We start from the raw sequence: 18,900 nt of genomic DNA, 5'->3' as shown, positions 1-18,900 counted from the left end.
GTGAAACATCTTGCACCTTACGCATTAGAATTCGAGAACATTTAAACTTGATAGAAAAGGGAGATCAAGAAACAAGGCTATATGAACACTTCAGAAGCGTACATAACAATAACATTAAAGATCTCAAGTATTGGGGCATATGTAAGGTTAAAAAACCGTGGAGAGGAGGTGACTTCGAAAAATTACTATTATTAAAAGAAGCACAAATGATTTACGATATGGCTACCCTTTTCCCACTTCGCCTTAATTCGGAACTGGACCTTAATCCCTTTATTTTAGATTGAACAGAACTAACCTGATTGCAAGGTACTCAGTCACATTATTGATTTACACTATCAGAGTGGCTAATTTATGGACTGTTTACTATACAAGATGGCATAGCTAAGAATATAGTTTTATGTATTCGATCTAAACCCTATAAAGGAAGAATTTAGATATTGATGAGTTTACACAATTGATATTTTATACACCAAAATGACACATAGCGCTTTATTCAAACTCTGTAGGATTAAATATTATAATAACTTAAGAACTGATAACTATATAGGAAAATACAGTGATGAATATAGACCTATGTAAGACCTATGTAAGTCTATTCAAGTATCTAAAAATGATCTATTTAGAAATTGATATGTGTACATTTACAAGAATCATACACCTTATAAACAATGACATACAGCACCTAATTTGGATGCAATTTTATTTTTTATGTATATTTTTATGTATACTTTATTTTATTTTTTATTTTATTTTTATGTATATTATTTATTTTTAATTTTTCAACATTGAGACTCTATAAGATCAAGTATTATAATGATCATAACAATTCTCTACAATAATAATTGTTTCCACCTTAAAGGGCCATGATACCCAAATGTTGAAACCCTTGAAAGTGATGCAGCATAGCTGTAAATAGCTGACTAAAAAATATCACCTGAACATCTCTATGTAAAAAAGAAAGATATTGAGATTTCCGGTGGGCGGCGCACCAAGATGGCAGCAAGGCATCGAAGCTCTGATATACCTTGTGAAAAGAATCGTCTTACAGCCTGGATTTAATGCAATCCACACCTCTCTTGACATTTTTTGTGTCCGATAACTATAGTGGATAGAGAAATAGACATCTTCTCTTCCCCAGAAGACACTTTAAAAGATATTAACAAGACACAGTCACAGTGTCTTCTGTCCTCCAGGATGGACTCTCTAACTAAAGAATTGACAGCTGCATTCCTACCGCATTTAGATAAGCTTATGAAGTCTTGCCTGGCACTTCATGAAGAGATCCGGTCCGCTCAGGGACCACACTTACCACTAACTAATGCCCCTGTACTCGCTAAAAAGGATCCTCAATTCCTACTCCCACTTCGACATCACTCATCCTGGGACACAACATGGCTAGATGGCACTCAGTCTGAATCAGGAGATGGCGCTGAGCGACTTTCTAATTCCGATGTACCCTCCTTGCCAGATGATAGCTTTTACTGCAGATCAAAACCAGCACTGAAGGAGAACACTGCAGCTCACATAAATGCCGACCCTCAGTATATCCTCATACAAGCAGCAAATTGGACCTCCGTACACCCAGAGCTATGGATGGACTCAAACTGTGCATACAGGGGACAAAAACCTGATCGACAAATGCTTTCAATACCTACAGGGCACAGTGTGAAGGCGCACGTGTGGAAATCAAGGAAAATTACCCTTGTCTGGCACTACATAGACTATCTGCAGCTGCAGTGTAACCCTAGTCTAATGTTACTCAAGAGATCACTGGTGCAGGTTCCTAACGCTAGACATAAGAATCGCTGGAAAATTTTTCCCGCACTTACCTCAGGAGACATGAGTAAATTATTATTCCAGTCTATGCGAAAATAAGTAGGGGTGGGATGAGTAACAAAATGTACCCCTTCTATAATCTGCAGCATATCGTTGAAAGGAATCCCTCACAAGCTAGATAATGGTTCCTTTATAGCTGCAATGAACTGGTTTCTTTTTGTATTACTCTTGCATTGTTTAGCGTTATTGCTTATTATGCTGATCTTTTTACACTGCCTTGCACACCAAGAAGGAGGATGGTTGACCGATCCTCAGCAAGATCTGCGGCACAAGAGGAGATTTGGTTAGCCATCATGAATATAGTAGGAGTAGATCACCTTTGACAAGCTTCATTAAAGAGTATTTATGGCTGAAACTGTAGCTGATACTAGTGATCTCCGTGTACCCACTACAATTCCATCTTATACAAAGAGCATATGTTTGTAAAAAGAAAACTGTTAGTTGACCTGTTGTTTTTTCTTTAAAGTTCTTGTTGTTTTTTTGTGTTTTGTTGTGTTTGTTTATTTTATTTTTGTCTATAAGAAAAATTATGAGAAACACAGGACTATTATTATCTTCAAGATAGTTGTTCTGAGTTATAACTTAACACTGAGGATTTGCTACGTACTTATTTCTGACTACTCTTTGAGTTTGAGAACCTCTTGTGGACACTAGCGGTATTGCTTCCTTATCATACCAACACAATTTTGAAATCCTGCTAGGCTAGGAGATGTATAATGTTAGCTGTCTCAACTGAAAAAAAATGTTTTTAGTCAACTCTCCTATGCTATAATCCTCACAGGCTTAATTGATATGGTGTTTGCTGTTTTTTTTGTTAGGGGTTTAAGCTCTATATTAATTTTGGTTCAATGTTTATTACAAGGGTCCTTCCTTTGGTGGGATTAGTACAACTTTACTTATAGGTAATTATTGTGATTGTTATTATTTATTTGAAAATGCCAACCCGGTAATCATTAATTTTTAGCAAAATTAAAGTAGCCTATGCCTTATGTACTTGTACTCTTAATAGCTTCCTTTTGAATTTATTTAAAAGCCTAACAGAACTGAAACACTGTTGACTCTTTCTGTGGTATTACACCCACTCATCTATTATAACCTAATATAGCCACACCTGCTTTGTTGAGAATCCTTATAATATCAGAAAGCTCTATCATGCTTAAAGCACATGCCATATCATTTGTGGTCTACTACATGTTCTTGCTTTTTCAACTGCAACTTGGCAAACCCAAAACACAAAATTTTACTCATGAGAAAATGTATTACTAGCCTAAATACCTTTTCAGAATGTTTCTGGATACTGATGTGTTTCCCAATTAGGTAGATTGGGTATAAGTGTATGGGCTCTTTGTTAAGAGCCTATGCCAGTTCATATCTTGATATATTGTGGTACATTGATAACACAATTATATATGTAAAACATTTTTGTAACCCTGTGTTTTCTCGATAAAAAGAAAGTTAAGAAAAAAGAAAAAAAAGATATTTTACCTCAAAAGTTCTTCATTAGCCACATCCCATTGTAAAGGACTTCTAAGCAGCAAATCAGTATGTCTGTCCCAGGACAGCTAAGGGAGTGAGCTTTCGTGCACACGCATCTTATTTCCCTATTCAGTTTAAGGAAGTTTACTATGAAATCTCATGAGAGTTAAGAGAAATCTCATGAGATCACAGTAAAAGAGTTCATGACCTCAGCACTGTTGATGCTGATTGGCTGCTGTTCATTTCTTCATTTTTTATTTTTTTTTACCTGCAGTTGGGCAGCAGCTGAGGTATAACTTTTTACACAGAACTTACTCTGCTGAGCTAAGGAAGGTGTGAGGTAAAATATCTTCCTTTTTTACATAGAGATGCTAGGTGATATTTTCCTGTCAGCTTTTTACAGTTATACTGCATCAGTTTCAAGTGATTTAGCATATGAGTATTATGTCCCTTTAAATATATCACCTTAGTAAACTCTATTGAAAAAAATCAGAAAAAGAGGCACCCAATCACCTATTAGAAGGTGTATATATAAAGACGTTTTTCATATTCAATGACCATCTTGATAAAGCCGTTTATCGGTGAAACGCATTGATGGTAAATCTTTAAAGAAGGATTTTGTTTACAGAAGGAGGATTACACTGGATTACAAGGAACTACTTTTCTTTATACACTCTGCATAGAGTAAGGACCCTATAACAGATTACTACGCCTATTCCTTTCCGATTGACTGTTGCAATCAGGTAACACGGAACTACTCGTCAGCATTGGGGGAGCGGTGAATGGGCTAAGCAGTCATACAAGACTCTCCAGACACCCGTGCCGAGGCTCTGACAAATCACTATAAGGTAACTTTAATGGACACTCTGAGAGCCGTTCCAGCTAAAAAGGTAGGCACTTTTGGAAAGAGGGGTGTATGAGTCTGTATGGATGTTGCTAGCAATACCGCTATCAGCTTTTAACCAGCAAAGCTAATACCCAACTGATATGAACAACATTGAATCACAAATATAAGTAACGGAGCAATATGTTTTTATAAACGGAACAATAGACTTTATAACTTTGTGTGACATTCATTAAGGAGACACAAAACTGTGTGTCTGTCTTCTTCCACACTGATCCGTATAGTGGAATTCATTGTAATAAATTCAAATATAGAGTGATCCTACTTAATCACTTACGTATATATATATATATATATATATATATCAAGTGGTATATTTTTAAGGAAGAGAGATTTATATTAGAGTTATATTAGAGGTATAAATGTTATATGTTTTATGGAATGACCGGTCGTGCTCCTGAAATTTTAAGGGATGTTTTAAATAATTTGTAAGCAATTTGCAAGCATTTTTTTGAAATTTTAATACATTTTTATTTGTTGATAAACATAAGTTTCTATCTGTTGACAAATCTGTTGACAAATTTCTATTTGTTTAAAATCACCAGTGTTCAGAAGCACTTTAGATAATAAGCACCAACAGCACTATATTAACTACTTCAAGTACACAAATACTTTGAGTATATAATATAAATAGAATCAAGCACTTATAAGCACACAAAAGCACTTTGATATACATCATCACTTTAATATACAGCATCACATTTTAGATATAAAACCAGACCCTGCAGCTGTTTATAGCGCACATATACACTTACAATTTCCATTAACTATATATTTTTCATTTGGTGGGCTGAAAAGCAAATATGTAAAAAATAAATAAATGTAACTATATATGTATTTATATACTGTATGTACACATATATATACATACATACATTCTAGACATGTGGGGGGGGGGGGAATTTGTTTAATTTGAAATGTTTAGTTACGAATATTCGAGGAACTTTGTTTCCCCAAATATTCGCTCACTGCACTTTTCTTTTTCTTTGTTTCGTTTAAAACTACATGAAAATCGGATTTTCATTAAACATTTACATTCATTTTCGTTAAAAGAATGTAAATGTTTGAAGCTACAGGAGAAAAGTTCACCTGTAGCTACATACTTACCTTAACAAGCTCTGGAGAGCGCTCTAACCTGATCCACGCTACCAAGAGGCTTAGCAGTTTGGCTCCCAGGACCTGCACTAAAGTTAGTACAGGTCCTGGGTGCCGAACGCGCTAAACCTTCTGTTAGGGCTGCCAGTGACCTGGCAAGTAGAGGAATGGGTTAGCATGCTCCCCAGAGTGTTCTAAGGGACGTATAAAGCCTTGAAAATACATTTTAAGGAAAAGTTTTCTTTAAAGTTTGTTGGTGCATTCAATTGGATATTCATTTTTGGTTTTAGAATGTACATTCGTCCACAAACTAATGCACATCCCTAATATATACCATACTATGTTTTCAGAGACGTGGAGAGCATTGCTCGTCCTGAGTGGAAAGTGCTGCCGATCCAATCAGCAGTGCTAATCACACAGCTATGTTTTTTAGCCTGCTAAATATTTTAAGTTTATGAACTTACCCGGATTGACAGTTCTGTGCTTTCAGCCCCCCAGAAGGTCATGCCCATATCAAATGCTCCGATATTTTGGAAATAATGACGATCCACTGCGATCACACAGCCTGGTATTACTGGACTTCTAAATGGGAATTATACAGGATAATAGGTTAATACTGCTTACTCTCATCTTCATCCCAGATAATGTTGTTGAAATTTTTGTTTTATAATTCAAAATGTATAGGAGTATCACTGTACATAAATATTACTCATATAAGAAAGGAAAACTAGTGCTTTTGGTTAAAATATACCTGGAAATGTATCAGTTTTTCATAAACATTTCTTACTTAGGGCCCATTGATTAAATGGGGCAGCATTGCACAAGCAGTAGCTTCTGCAATGATAAATTGCTTGAGCGCAACACATAACAGCGCATAACAGCACATCTTGAGACCCAAAGCAAGCATTAGGGCTAAAATAAAAGTATCTTAAAACACATGTAAAACATATTTAAATAAAGTATCACACTCTATTTTGGTGAAATTATTTTTATTGAACTGTAGTGAGCAATAAAATGGTAAAGCAAATAATTACTTACAAATATGTTCACACAATACCTTCATAACAATTGTACAATTAGTAAAGGATTAATAGTGCATATCCAGAATAGGGAAATGTCCATTCAGACAGTTCTAGTAAATTTCCGTTGTATGCTCTCTTGTAAAAGTCAATTTCCCTGATTAGAAAGCTCCACTGAAGCATGACCTTCTAACTTAGGTATAAACAACCCCATTTAAAAAAAAAAAATAAAAAATGAGCAAACACATAAACAATAAACACATTATAAAACAAAGTTGTGGTCCTTGTTATGTACTTATAGTCTAGATGCATAACTATATTTCAGTCTAACTAATCAAATTAGCGAGATAGAGATAGTGTAGTCTTTCTACCTTAAAGGGACAGTATACCCTCATTTTCATATAACTGCATGTAATAGACACTACTATAAAGAATAAGATGCACAGATACTGATATAAAAATCCAGTATAAAACTGTTTAAAAACTTACTTAGAAGCTGTCAGTTTGGCTCTGTTGAAAAGGTAGCTGGAAAGCCCACTGCAAGTGGCAAATAAGACACTCCCCCCCCCTCTACCTTCTTTTGCATATGAAAAGACCCTTTACACAAACAGGAGCAAGCTGGAGTAGGTAGTCGAGCGTATTCAGATAAAACTTTGGGGCTTGGTTAGGAGTCTGAAAATCAGAGCAATGTTATTTAAAAATAAGCAAAACTATACATTAATTAAAAAAAAAAACTTTATGGGCTATATAAATAGATTATCTACAAAACATTTATGCAAAGAAAAAATGAGTGTATAATGTCCCTTTAAAGAAACTATAAAAAGGGGTGCCACCAACCAAAGAGAGGTGCAGCCATATTTGGACTAGCTATTTTCATAGTATCTCCATTCGTCCATCTATCCTAGGACTTTCTCTTCTTACCCTCCTGTAGGATCCAATAGAACCATATTTTCTGACATTGTTCTCTATTTCCCTGTATCGCGGATGCAATCTCTGACATGGAATATATATTATCTATTTTCTCTAAAACTTTTTGCCACAACGGTACCCCAACTTTCCAGTGTCTAGCAATAGTAATTCTCGTTGCTGTACAGAGTGACTTTATAAATGTGTTGACAGCTGAGTTAAAGAGTGGATAATGTTTATTTAATAGTACATGGGCCAATGTCAGGGTAATAGACTCTTGTAATGTTTCACTTAGTAACTTTTGTAGTTGTTCCCAAATGTATTGGACGCTAGGGCATTCCCACCACATATGTAAGTAGGTCCCCCTAACAATGCATCCCCTATAGTATATTGCTGTGTTGTTGTAGGAAAAATTAGATTTTTTTCCGAGGTTAGATACCATCGGAAGACAGTTTTTATACTATTTTCCCTGAGATCAACACTCACTAAGCCTTTGCATGAGTAAAAAAATACTTGATTCCATAGTTTGTTTTAGTCCTGTATCTATTTCCCACTTATTAATTAGTGCTGTTTTGGTGGAGTTTTTAGTTTCTTGCAAGGTGAGATATAATGTTGATATCATTGGTTTATTTCTGTGAGGCGCGCTACTCAAACCCTCCTTTGCAGTATATGGTTGTGAGTTACCAAGAGAGCAGTATTAAGCTATGGCAGAGGATATTTGGAGATAGAGAAACCAGTGTAGTTTCAGCGGATGGATCTTGTCCTGTAATTATGCGTATGTTAGTAAGGAACCCTTTTCTAGGAAGTCAGCTACCCTATATAGACCTTTGTTTGTCCACTTCCCCATGTGCCTGTAGGTATCTAGAGAGAGAATTAGTTTAATTGGTATAGTTTTTGAGTTTGAAGGAATTAATTTCAAAGTCGAGTTCAGAGACTTCAGAAGTTGTATTGTCTCCAAAGTGATGGGGGATTTATAACCCACTATATCAGGTTTACGTGTGTTCTCCCATAGGATCTCAGCTGGTTTTTCATATCCCCCCAATTCTGCTTCAGTCGTAACCAAGAGCAAGTCAGGTGAGTTTTTACCCAGAAGGGATGTCTGAGCTAGTCTTGCAGCCTGATAGTATTCAGTCAAGTTAGGTAGCCCCCCCCCTTTGTCTATGCTGTGTCAAAATGTGGGCAGCTATTATTGCTTTCTTATCCCCTCTTAGAAATACAATCAGATCCTTCTGCAGTTTAAGGAGATCTGGATGTGGAACCTTTATAGGGAGAGCTCTAAAGAGGTAAAGAATCCTAGGCAGAATGTTCATTTTAATGGCCGACAGGCGACTGTACCAGGAAAAATTGCCCTTCTTCCATTTCCCCAGGTCTCTAGAGATTTTTTTATAGATAGGGATATAGTTAAGTTTATAAAGTGTCTCATGCGTGTCAGAGATTTTAATCCCTAGATAAGAAATCGAGGTCTTGGCTCAGGTAAGTTTGAAATTGGCTTCAATCAACTTTTTAGTGTGTGCAGCTAAGGACATGGGTAAAGCCTTGCACTTGTCCAGATTGACCTTGTAGAGTTTGGTATAGATTAGGAAGTGATATTAGTGGTTTGGTTAAAGTAAGGAGAACATCGTCTGCAAACAACAAGAGCTTATATTGCAAACTTTTAATCTGCACTCCTGTGATCTCCCCAGAGTTTCTTATGCATGCCGCCAATGGTTCTATGCAAATAGCAAATAGTAAAGGCGCTAATGGGCATCCTTGACAGGTGCCATTTAGTATATCTATTGTTCTGGATTGATATCTAGCTGCACTAATGATTGCCGTTAGACACAAATATATCCCTCTAATGGCTTTCATGAAAGCCCCGCCAAAACCCATTTCTGTCAGGATAGTGAACATGTAAGGCCAATCCACTCTGTCAAAAGCCTTCTCCGCATCCAATGACAGGAGCAGAGAAGGTGTTTTCGATATCTTAAGATCCACTAGGGTAACCGTGCGTCTTACATTATCGGAGGCTTCATGATTGGTAATAAAGCCTAACTGGTCTGGGTGGATCAATTGGGGGAGATTTTCTTAAGCCAATTTGCCAGGATTTTGGTGAAGATCTTAATATCCTGATTAATCAGAGATATTGGGCTATAGTTTTTGCATAACTCAGAGTTTTTGCCAGATTTAGGAATTACTACTATTTTTTTCCTATGGATGTCTGGGGGTACCATGTTGCCTTGTATCATATCATTGCAGAATTTATGTAGAAAAAGGAGCTAATTACAATTTATAAATTTTATAGTATTCCCCCAATAGGCCGCCTGGACCCGCCGCTTTACCTGATTTAACCCCTTAAGGACCAGCGACGTACCCTGTATGTCGCTGGCCTTTTTTTGGGACTTGATTGTTTTATAGAGTGATCTTGCCTCCAGCGTTGAGACTGCTCTATTCCACAAAGCCTGCTGGAGGGAGGGCATTAATAGCGTGTTCTTGCTAGACTTTTGCTATTATGTACTGAAAAAACCCTTAACAACCAGTGACATACAGGGTATATTGTGGTCATTAAGGGGTTAAGATCTTTTATTGCTGTCAATATTTCTGCTAATGTTATCTCGACATTTAATTCCTCTTTCTCTAATTGCATGATAACTTTTAAATTGGCTTTATTTAAAAATTGTTTTATCAAAGTTTTTGTATGGGCAGACTGAACAACTTTTCGGCCATCGTATAAAGTGTTATAGTAGTCCGCAAAAGTATCTGCTATCTCTTGGGGGTGTGAAGTGGATGTTCCGTCAGTTTTTACTATTTTGGGGATAGAGAAGGTTTTTATCTTTTTCCTTAATTTATGAGCTAGATATTTACTGGGTTTGTTAGAATCGAGGAAGTAGTTGGCTTTCAATTTCTGAATAGCTCTGACTGAAAATTCAGTTAACATTTTTAGTAGTATATTTCTTTTCACTTGTAGTAATCGAAATGTCTCCCCCGCTAGATTACGTTAATGTTGTTTCTCTAAGTCCCCTATTTCTTTCTTGAGACTTTCTATAGAGGCCCTACATTTCTTAGTTTTATCTGATTTTTCTTTAATTAGTAAGCACCTTATATAAGGTTTATGAGCTGCCCACACGTTAAGTGTGTTAGAAGTGGACCCCTCATTTATGAGCCAGTATTCTTTAAGGGCCTTTGACATTTTCTCGTGAGTAATCTGATATTTGAGCAGCCCAGGGTCAAATGTCCATGTATGCTGTCTGTGTACATTTATTATACCTGTCAAGTCAATTTGGACAAGTGAATGGTCAGATCACACGCAAGGATGAATGGAAGAAGATATTATATTTGGGATCATCACCTGACTTAAAAAAATATAATTCAGCCTGGAGTAGGATTTGGGCATGTTAATAGTATGTGAAGTCATTTGTGCGACCGTACAAAGCCTCCCAAGAGTCCAACATATTGTGTTCAACCAGGGATTCTTTTATTACTATTATTTTAGCTACAATATTATTTATATGCTGTTTATTAGTTAATGTTTTCTTGCCTTTAGTTGTATATGGGGAGAGAGAAATATTGAAGTCCCCTGCCAAAATTATTCTAGATTGAGACCACTGCGTTAATTTGTGTGAGATTTGTCAGAAGAATACCTCCTGCTTCTCGTTTGGGGCATATATATTACAGAGGGTGATCTGAGTATTTTGTATAGTACCCCTTACTACTAAATATCTGCCCATAGGGTGTGTAATAACTTCCCCTGTTGTGAATTAGAGTGAGTGGTGTGCAAGAATGGAGACTCCTCCTTTTTTTTGTCTAAAACTGAGTGAAAATGAAGGGGATAATCTTACGTCCAGTATTTGGGTATGTGACCCTTGGTGAAATGTGTTTCCTGCAAGAAAATTATTTGAGCATGGGATCTGGAGTATTGGTTTAAAGCTGTTCTACACTTTGTATCTGTGTTTAGCCATCTCATGTTATGTTATGAAGTGTATAGCTTGTACCATTAGTGTTGATATCTTACCTTAGCTGTCTTTCTAACTACCTGAACTAGTAGATTTTCCATGGAGTAGCCCCCCCTTCTCTATCTTATCGTCTGTTTCCCTATGAATATAGGCCTCATATTTTCTTAAATAGTTTCTTGGACCACAGCAAATAAATGAAATACAACTTAGATAACAACAACAAACCTTATTAGAGCAAATAATAATACCTGCGGGAAGGTTACCCGCTTGTGAAAGCGCATACACATTAAAAGAAAAACATTAATAGTTGTGTATATAGAATCATAAAGTATAAAAGTTAACTTGGTGCTTAGTTAGTTAGGAAAGTATAGTCATTGTTGAGGATGAGGTAATAAACATTATACTCATCTGTTAGCTGGTCGCCCAGCCGAGGAACTGAAGAAGAATGTGTCCATCTGTTAGCAAATCCTGATGAGCTTCAAGTCTTTTGTTTCTTTTTCGTTTTCTTTAAACATTTCTGTCTTTGTGTCGAGGTTCTAGACTGAGTACCCCTGTTGCCTGCTTCTTCTGTAGGGGGATGGTAGAACAGGGGCCTAAAGCCCCAGCTGCTTGCAGATGTCAGGAATCTCTTGGGTTGTTCTAATAGTAAGTGTAGATCCCTCATGAAGGATATGAAGAGCAAACAGAAATCCCCATCTGTAGTTGATTTGTTTTTTTCGAAGAAGAAGAGTCAGTGGGCGAAGATTGCTTCTCCTCTGCAGGGTCCTCACGCACAGATCTTGATAAAACTGTATGATAGACCATTGAAATTTGAATGTTGGTTTTTTTTCTGGCTGCCATCAGGATAGCCTCTTTCTCTTGGAATCTGAACATCTTCACGATAACATCACGTGGTGGATTATAACCTTTAGGGCGAGCCCTCAAGGCTCTATGAGCTCTCTCCATCTGGAAGATACCATCCTCATTTAAGCCGGTGATTGCCTTGAAGAGTTGTCTCAAACATTTATCTAGTTCATTTGGAGTGACAGATTCAGGAACACCTTTTAACCTAATTTTGCATCTTCGGCTACGGTTCTCAAGGTCCTCCAATTTGTCTTGGATAAGTTCTATAGATTGGGTTTAAGAAGAGACCTGTGTAGATATAGAGGTGACTTTGTCTTGAACCAAGCTTTCATTTTCTTTCAGAGTAGAAACTCTATTGCCAAGATCTTGGATGTCTTGCTTGATATTGGCTAAACTGTTGGTCACTGTGGTATGCATTGCATCAATCTTTTCCCACAGTTTATCAAAATTCTCCGAGGTGTCCTGTTTCAAAACCAATGCCTTAATGTCGGCTTTCGTAACAGGGGTGAGGTCCTCCTCTAAGGCGATGGAGTTAGAATCTGAATCAATATCTTCCTCATCCAGTGTCTTTTGTATTTCGCTGGATTTCTCTCCTTTGGAAGACTTAAAGAACAAGCTTGCTGCAGATGATTTCCCTAATAAATTAAGTTTGTTCTGTTTTCTAGCCAACATTCCTGTTTTTTGGCAGCACTACTTCTTGATATCCTCTGTATTAGGAACTGTGTCCCCAGATCCTGAGTGTTTCAGATCCTGAAGTACAATTAATAGTGTTATACTAAATCATGACAAATTTCAGGCTGCAGATGGCCTTCCAGCTCACAGCATCAAACATCAGCACAGCCACTATAAAATGAGTGACTATAAGAGCTGAAGATAGGCCTTATTGTTTAATAGTATACGACTCTTATGATAGCACTTATGTCCCTCTGATGGCAGATTTCGGCTATTATGCAATCCTCAGCCCTCTGTTACATCATATAATACACATCCTCATGTTTGCAGTGAATATGTGAGACCTTCCCAACTTTTTCAGTTTCCCCTTATGACATGTCAATATTTTAAGAAGTTAGGGGTATATATTTGTCTTTTTCAGAGATGTTACCATATTCTGCCCCCTGCCTTTTCGCAATTCACTTGGAGCTATTATCATGTAACTATTGGAGAATTAGTTGCGCATTCATAGGTGCGTAGTTAATTGCTTTGAGGCCGCATCTGTTTGCTTCTAACCTCTCTTCTTATGCGCAGGCATGTAAAATACGCTTCCAAGAGGTTATACTTGTTTTGTTTCTCCTGTAGTCATCTATGCCGCTATACTCTGGATCTCCAGTGCGGTCTCAGAAATCCTCCACGTGGATGGGCAAATTGGCTGCTCTCGCTAGCTCCTGTTGTTCTTACTGTCTTTGCTGAAAGAGAAGGGGATGTCCCCACATAAGATTAGCGCCTCAGGATTGATCCATCAGTTAGGGCATACTGTTCCACCCCCTCTATGTATAAACCGCTGCAGCACCAAAGTTTAATGCTCTTTTTCTAGCTGCTTGCATGAAGCGATTAACTTATGCAACAGTCTCCATGTTCCTCCAGGCTCCGCCCCATCACACTCATATTTATACATATAAAATATAACTTTATTATTAAAATAAATGTAAAAAGAGTGTTTAAAAGGGTATGGCATATGTCAAGATGTTTGCCAGGTAAGGGCTCAGAGGTGTGTGTATGTATATATGTGTACACATGTATATACATAGATACATACACACAAATATATATGTATTTATGTACACACACACATATATATATACAGTATATAGATACAACTTTGAGCCCTTACCAGTCAAACACCTTGACATACAGTATAACATATCCAAAGTAAATTCTTTGTTTTGTTCTTTATCAGAAATACTTCAAATATCTTAAAAATATATATATATATGTCTATACAAATATATATATATATGTATTACATATAGGTTCTATATATATATATATATATATATATATATATATATATATATATATATATATATATATATATATATATATATATATATATATATATATATATACATTTAAAAGTACAGAGACGGGTTCTCCACAATCTGGTTGCTGTGAATGTCATCCTGCATGTTTGCACTATAATATATTGCTTCGTCAAACTGTGTGTTGACTACATATTATATGTGAATTTTGTAATACAAAATCATGCATGTGTGGAGCCCTTTTACTTTCATTTGAATATCTTGAATATCAGACTTTATGATACCATTTGTCTGGATTGTCTGAAAGTAGCTGCCTGATCATCATTATCACATGTATACCATATCTTCTATTGAGACCAGGATAACTGCATTATACCACACAGATCAGTGTGATAAATGTTTAGTTCTTTGAATGTTTTATATTGAGATGCAAGTGCTCTCCTAGTGATTGGAACTTGTTTTATACGTTTCTAATCATTGCTTGCAATGATAATGACTGAAATGCTACACATGTGTATACATTGGTGAACGTCACCAATGACCTGAAATATATATAAAGAGGAAAAGAATGGCATGTGACAAAAAGTACAAAATAATGTCTTTATTATTAGCATTACAATGAAATGGAAGCCTATCAAATGGATTGATTTTAAGGTCAATTTAAAATAAATTGATTACATATAGGTGTATTATTATTGAAAAACTTAAAAAGATTATTATTTTCCAGGGAATACTGGTTGCACATGTTACCACCAATATTCACTGGTGTCTGTTGCAAATGCTATGTAATCTCCACAAACAGCATTTAATGAAGCACATAGTAAAACAAGAGCAATTATTAAATGAACATTTGGAATTTTGAAAAGCAGATTCCTGTTTCAGGGTAGAATTTACGGAGTGTTGAAAAGAAGCAGGTAGCATTATTGCATGATACATACATAATATTGCAGTATAGAGTAGTTTACATGACATACGCAATTATGAAAATGTTATTTGAAGAAAATCTTTACAGAGGAAATGAAAAAAAGCAGTAAAGGTAGTAACGTCATACAAAATGACTTATAATAATATAAACCATCACTACATCAGACTTATGATGTGATTGTATCTGTTTTCATAACCGTTTCTCTATCACTTGCAAACACTATAGATGATTTAAACAGACGATTTGGCAAACAGTACAAATAAAATGTAATAATCTTGAACAGTAATAGACCTTTAGGGAATCAGCCCCAGAGTGTAAGAAAAACCCTGGAAAATAAGGTTGACAGTAGAAATGTAATGAGAGCGGAAAGAAAAGGAGTGATTGAGAGATGGAAACTAAGACTAGGGGGACGATTTATCAAGTGTTGGGCGAACATGATCCGCTATAGCGGACCATGTCCGCCCGACATCGCTGTCGGCATTAAACATTGCACAAGCATTTCTAGAGAAATTCTTGTGCAATGCCGCCCTCTGCATATTCACAGCCAATTGGTCGCTAGCAGGGGGTGTCAATCATCCCAATCCTATCTGATCGGGATGATTGTTGTCCGCCGCCTCAGAGGTGGTGGATTAACGAGCAGCGGTCTTAAGATCGTTGCTTCTTAACTTATGTTTCCTGCGAGCCTTATGGCTCGCACAGAAACTGCTGCATTCTCAGCTTGATAATTCGGCCCCTATGAATGAGGAAATGTTAGATAGTACAATGCAAATATGTAGGTAGATGGGATATGGTACAATACAGCAAACACAGCAGCTCAAGCCGGAGGGTAGTGTTACACTGCAAAACCTTTCATTTTTAAGTAAGTAAGTGCATATCTTTTATGTTTAGTCCGTAATTAAAGGAATAGAAAGGTCAAATTTGAAATGTGCATGAGTGCAGCCGTTCTTGTGAACTGTTGGTGCAATACCGCCCCCTGCAGATTCACGGCCAAACGGCCACTAGCAAGGGGTGTTAATCAACCCAATCGTATTCGATCGGGCTGATTGCTGTCCACCACCTCAGAGGTGTCGGACGAATTAAGGAGCTACGGTCTTCAGGCAGAACTGAAGCAGAGTGGGTCGGAAGCAGCATTCGCTGCTTCATAAATCGACCCCATGGACTTTTGTTTTAAATATCAGGAAGTATGAGGTTTTGTTAGTTTGTTATTTTGTTTGATTCTAGGCAAATAAATTACATATCATTTAGATCTTGTACCTGATTGCAGTATTTGTATCAGTGTGGGTGGCTACATTTATTTTTAGCCACCATTTTTGTGTCTAAACACAATAATTTATAGAGTGCTATTTATAAGAACTCTTTTCTTTTTCTTCTCTCTAATTTATAAAGCATATGCACATATGTTGTGTAGGCCCGTGCACCAGTATTCAAGCTCAGAGAGCTGGTGGGGGTGTGAAGATCTAGTGTTTGAATACTGGTGCACAGGCCCTCACCGCATATATGCGTATGCATAACTTTTACTAGAAGCATTTTTTGCTAATTAAAATATAATGCAAAAATGGTTCTATTTAATATTGAAATGCACCCAATTCTGACTTTTCTCTCCCTTTAAGTTTGTTTGTTCAGGTATACAGAAATCTTCTTACATATAAAACCAATACCATAAATATTCAGGAGGTAACACGAAACTTACTGTATGGTGATATTGATGATTATATCTAAAAAATAAAGTTGTTCTGGCACTCAGAATCAGAAAAAAATTGTTTTGCTCTTTTACTAAAAAAATATTTTAAAACATTTTAAAATGGAGATAAAATAATAGTTTGGATTACATTGCAACAACAACTTTATTTTTTGGGGGCCTTGTCTTTAAATATTACCTGAACGGAATGATGGGGGATTGTCGTACCTTCTCTTCACGCTCTGGTAGAGTAACCCAGTGAAAATCTAGTTTCCAATCAAATACTCCTTGCCGCAGATCAGCAGAATGATGATAGTCAAATGTCCTCCAGTCAATCACATCTAGAACAGGGGAGACTACACAATTTCTGTTGAAGGAAAAGGGAATTCATTACGTTTCCAAGTCTGTATTTCAGAATTATAAGAAATAAAATATAATAAAAAGAATATATTCAAATAAAATGTCCATTAAATAGTAAAAGTCCATATACAGATCCGTAAGGAAGAGAAATACAGAGATAAAGTCCCATGTATGTTAATTCTGAAAATTGTATGTATTCTTTAGAGGTATCAGATGAATCTGTAAAACAGAATACTTGGAGCACAACAAAGTGCATAAAAGGATCTAAGTGTAGTATTAAAAGCACCAATTTATTAAAAAAGCAAATAAAATTATGCACTCACAAGGATACTCTCAAACATATGAGGTATGTAGTGGCAGTGGTTAACAAGTTGGTTCCCTCAGAGCAGTTATTTCAAGGATCCACACTAGGGCTAGTTTATGTCAAGCTCCTGTATATGCAACGAGTCCCCAGAAAGAATTGTGGTTTCCCTTTCGTTTCCAATTGGCTCTGCCAAAAAGATTAACCAGCACAGATAAAGGTCAAAACGGAGATCGTGTGTCTTCAGTAACAGTGGTCTGTAAACCCGGCTTCAGTCCGACTGGCGCAGTAAGTACACTTCTGTCTTCTGATGTGTAAACTGGGCAAGGCCACAGTGACGGTCGGACTGAAGCCGGCTTTACAGACCACTGTTACTCAAGACATGGGAGCTTGACACAAACTAGCCCTAGTGTGGATCCTTGAAATAATGGCTCTGAGGGAACCAACTTGTTAACCACTGCCACTACATACCTCATATGTTTAAGGGTATCCTTGTGAGTGCATAATTTTAATTGCTTTTTTAATAAATTGGTGCTTTTAATACTACATTTAGATCCTTTGTGCACTTTGTTGCGCTCCATATATTCTGTTTTACAGATTCATCTGATACATGTTTTTTTCAGCCACGGAGTACACACCAGTGGGCTAAGAAGGAGCAGCATATCGATTATACAGAGGACATAAACCATCAATTAAGGCATTAAGGCATGCTTATTTCCTAAAAGGACTTAACACTGATTTAACATTGTTTTTTTATGATTTTTTATGTGTGATGACTTGCTCTTCTAATCTGCTACTAATGTTTTTGGTTTAGCTTGCAATAACAGATAAGTATATTTGTGGTGCTCCATACTGTGTGATTTTTTTATTCTTTAGAGGTGTACACACGCATTAAATAAAAAAAATTACGCTCTAAGAGCTTTTGTGTGTACTTCCTATATAATTCCTTCATATTTTTGTACTTGCCTTGGTTAGAGGGCATGTTTTAGGCTAGTGTGATCCTTTAGGGAAGCGCTGAACAGTTTCTTGTTTTGGCTGTATTAGGAATGAAATACAAAATACAGAAATGTATATACTGTTTAATATGTTTTATTGAACTTTTTACAAATTACAAAGCTTTCAACCGGATATACATAAACATATAAAAGTGAAAAAATAATATATTAAATGCAATATTGATAATTCCTCCTCTCATTATTATTCGTTTTTCTTGACAGGAGTATCACAAGAGTCAGGCACACATCCTTTACAATTATCATCAACAAGCAATTAAATGAATAAAATTCTCTTTAAGACAAACTAAACCAACATTTTTCAGATGGGAATGTCTATATTTTGGCTCATATCTCTAGATAATACTAATCCCTTTCCTTGTGATTTAGCCTTTTAGAAATTTACCAAGAATGGAAAAGCGGTCAGAAAGAATGGGTTAAATGGTGAGTGGTCAATTTCGCCTCTCAGGACTCTCTTGTTGATGAATATTATTATTATTATCGGTTATTTGTAGAGCGCCAACAGATTCTGCAGCGCTATTAACAAAGGCGGAGTACAACAAAACAATTATAGGGATCAACTGGGTAGAGGGCCCTGCCAAGAGTTGCACTGTTTTAGTCAGCTCTTAAGAAGGTGATCTACAAACAGCTGGACTCTTA

General features: G+C 36.5%; 1 protein-coding gene across 1 annotated transcript in view; it reads right to left on the bottom strand.

Annotated features, from left to right (window-relative positions):
• Positions 1–18,900, bottom strand: part of GALNT15 (polypeptide N-acetylgalactosaminyltransferase 15) — a 119,517-nt gene that overhangs the window by 56,647 nt on the left and 43,970 nt on the right. The window contains exons 4-5 of the mRNA XM_053714206.1: positions 16,787–16,954; positions 5,776–5,893 (exon numbers count right to left, since the gene is read on the bottom strand). Coding sequence (XP_053570181.1) covers positions 5,776–5,893; positions 16,787–16,954 — 286 coding nt within the window. The remainder of the gene's footprint in view (positions 1–5,775; positions 5,894–16,786; positions 16,955–18,900) is intronic.

The sequence above is a fragment of the Bombina bombina genome, chromosome 5 (assembly GCF_027579735.1).
Source record: "Bombina bombina isolate aBomBom1 chromosome 5, aBomBom1.pri, whole genome shotgun sequence".
In the NCBI taxonomy this organism is placed as follows: Eukaryota; Metazoa; Chordata; class Amphibia; order Anura; family Bombinatoridae; genus Bombina; species Bombina bombina.
This window is presented reverse-complemented; position numbering and strand designations above follow the sequence as displayed.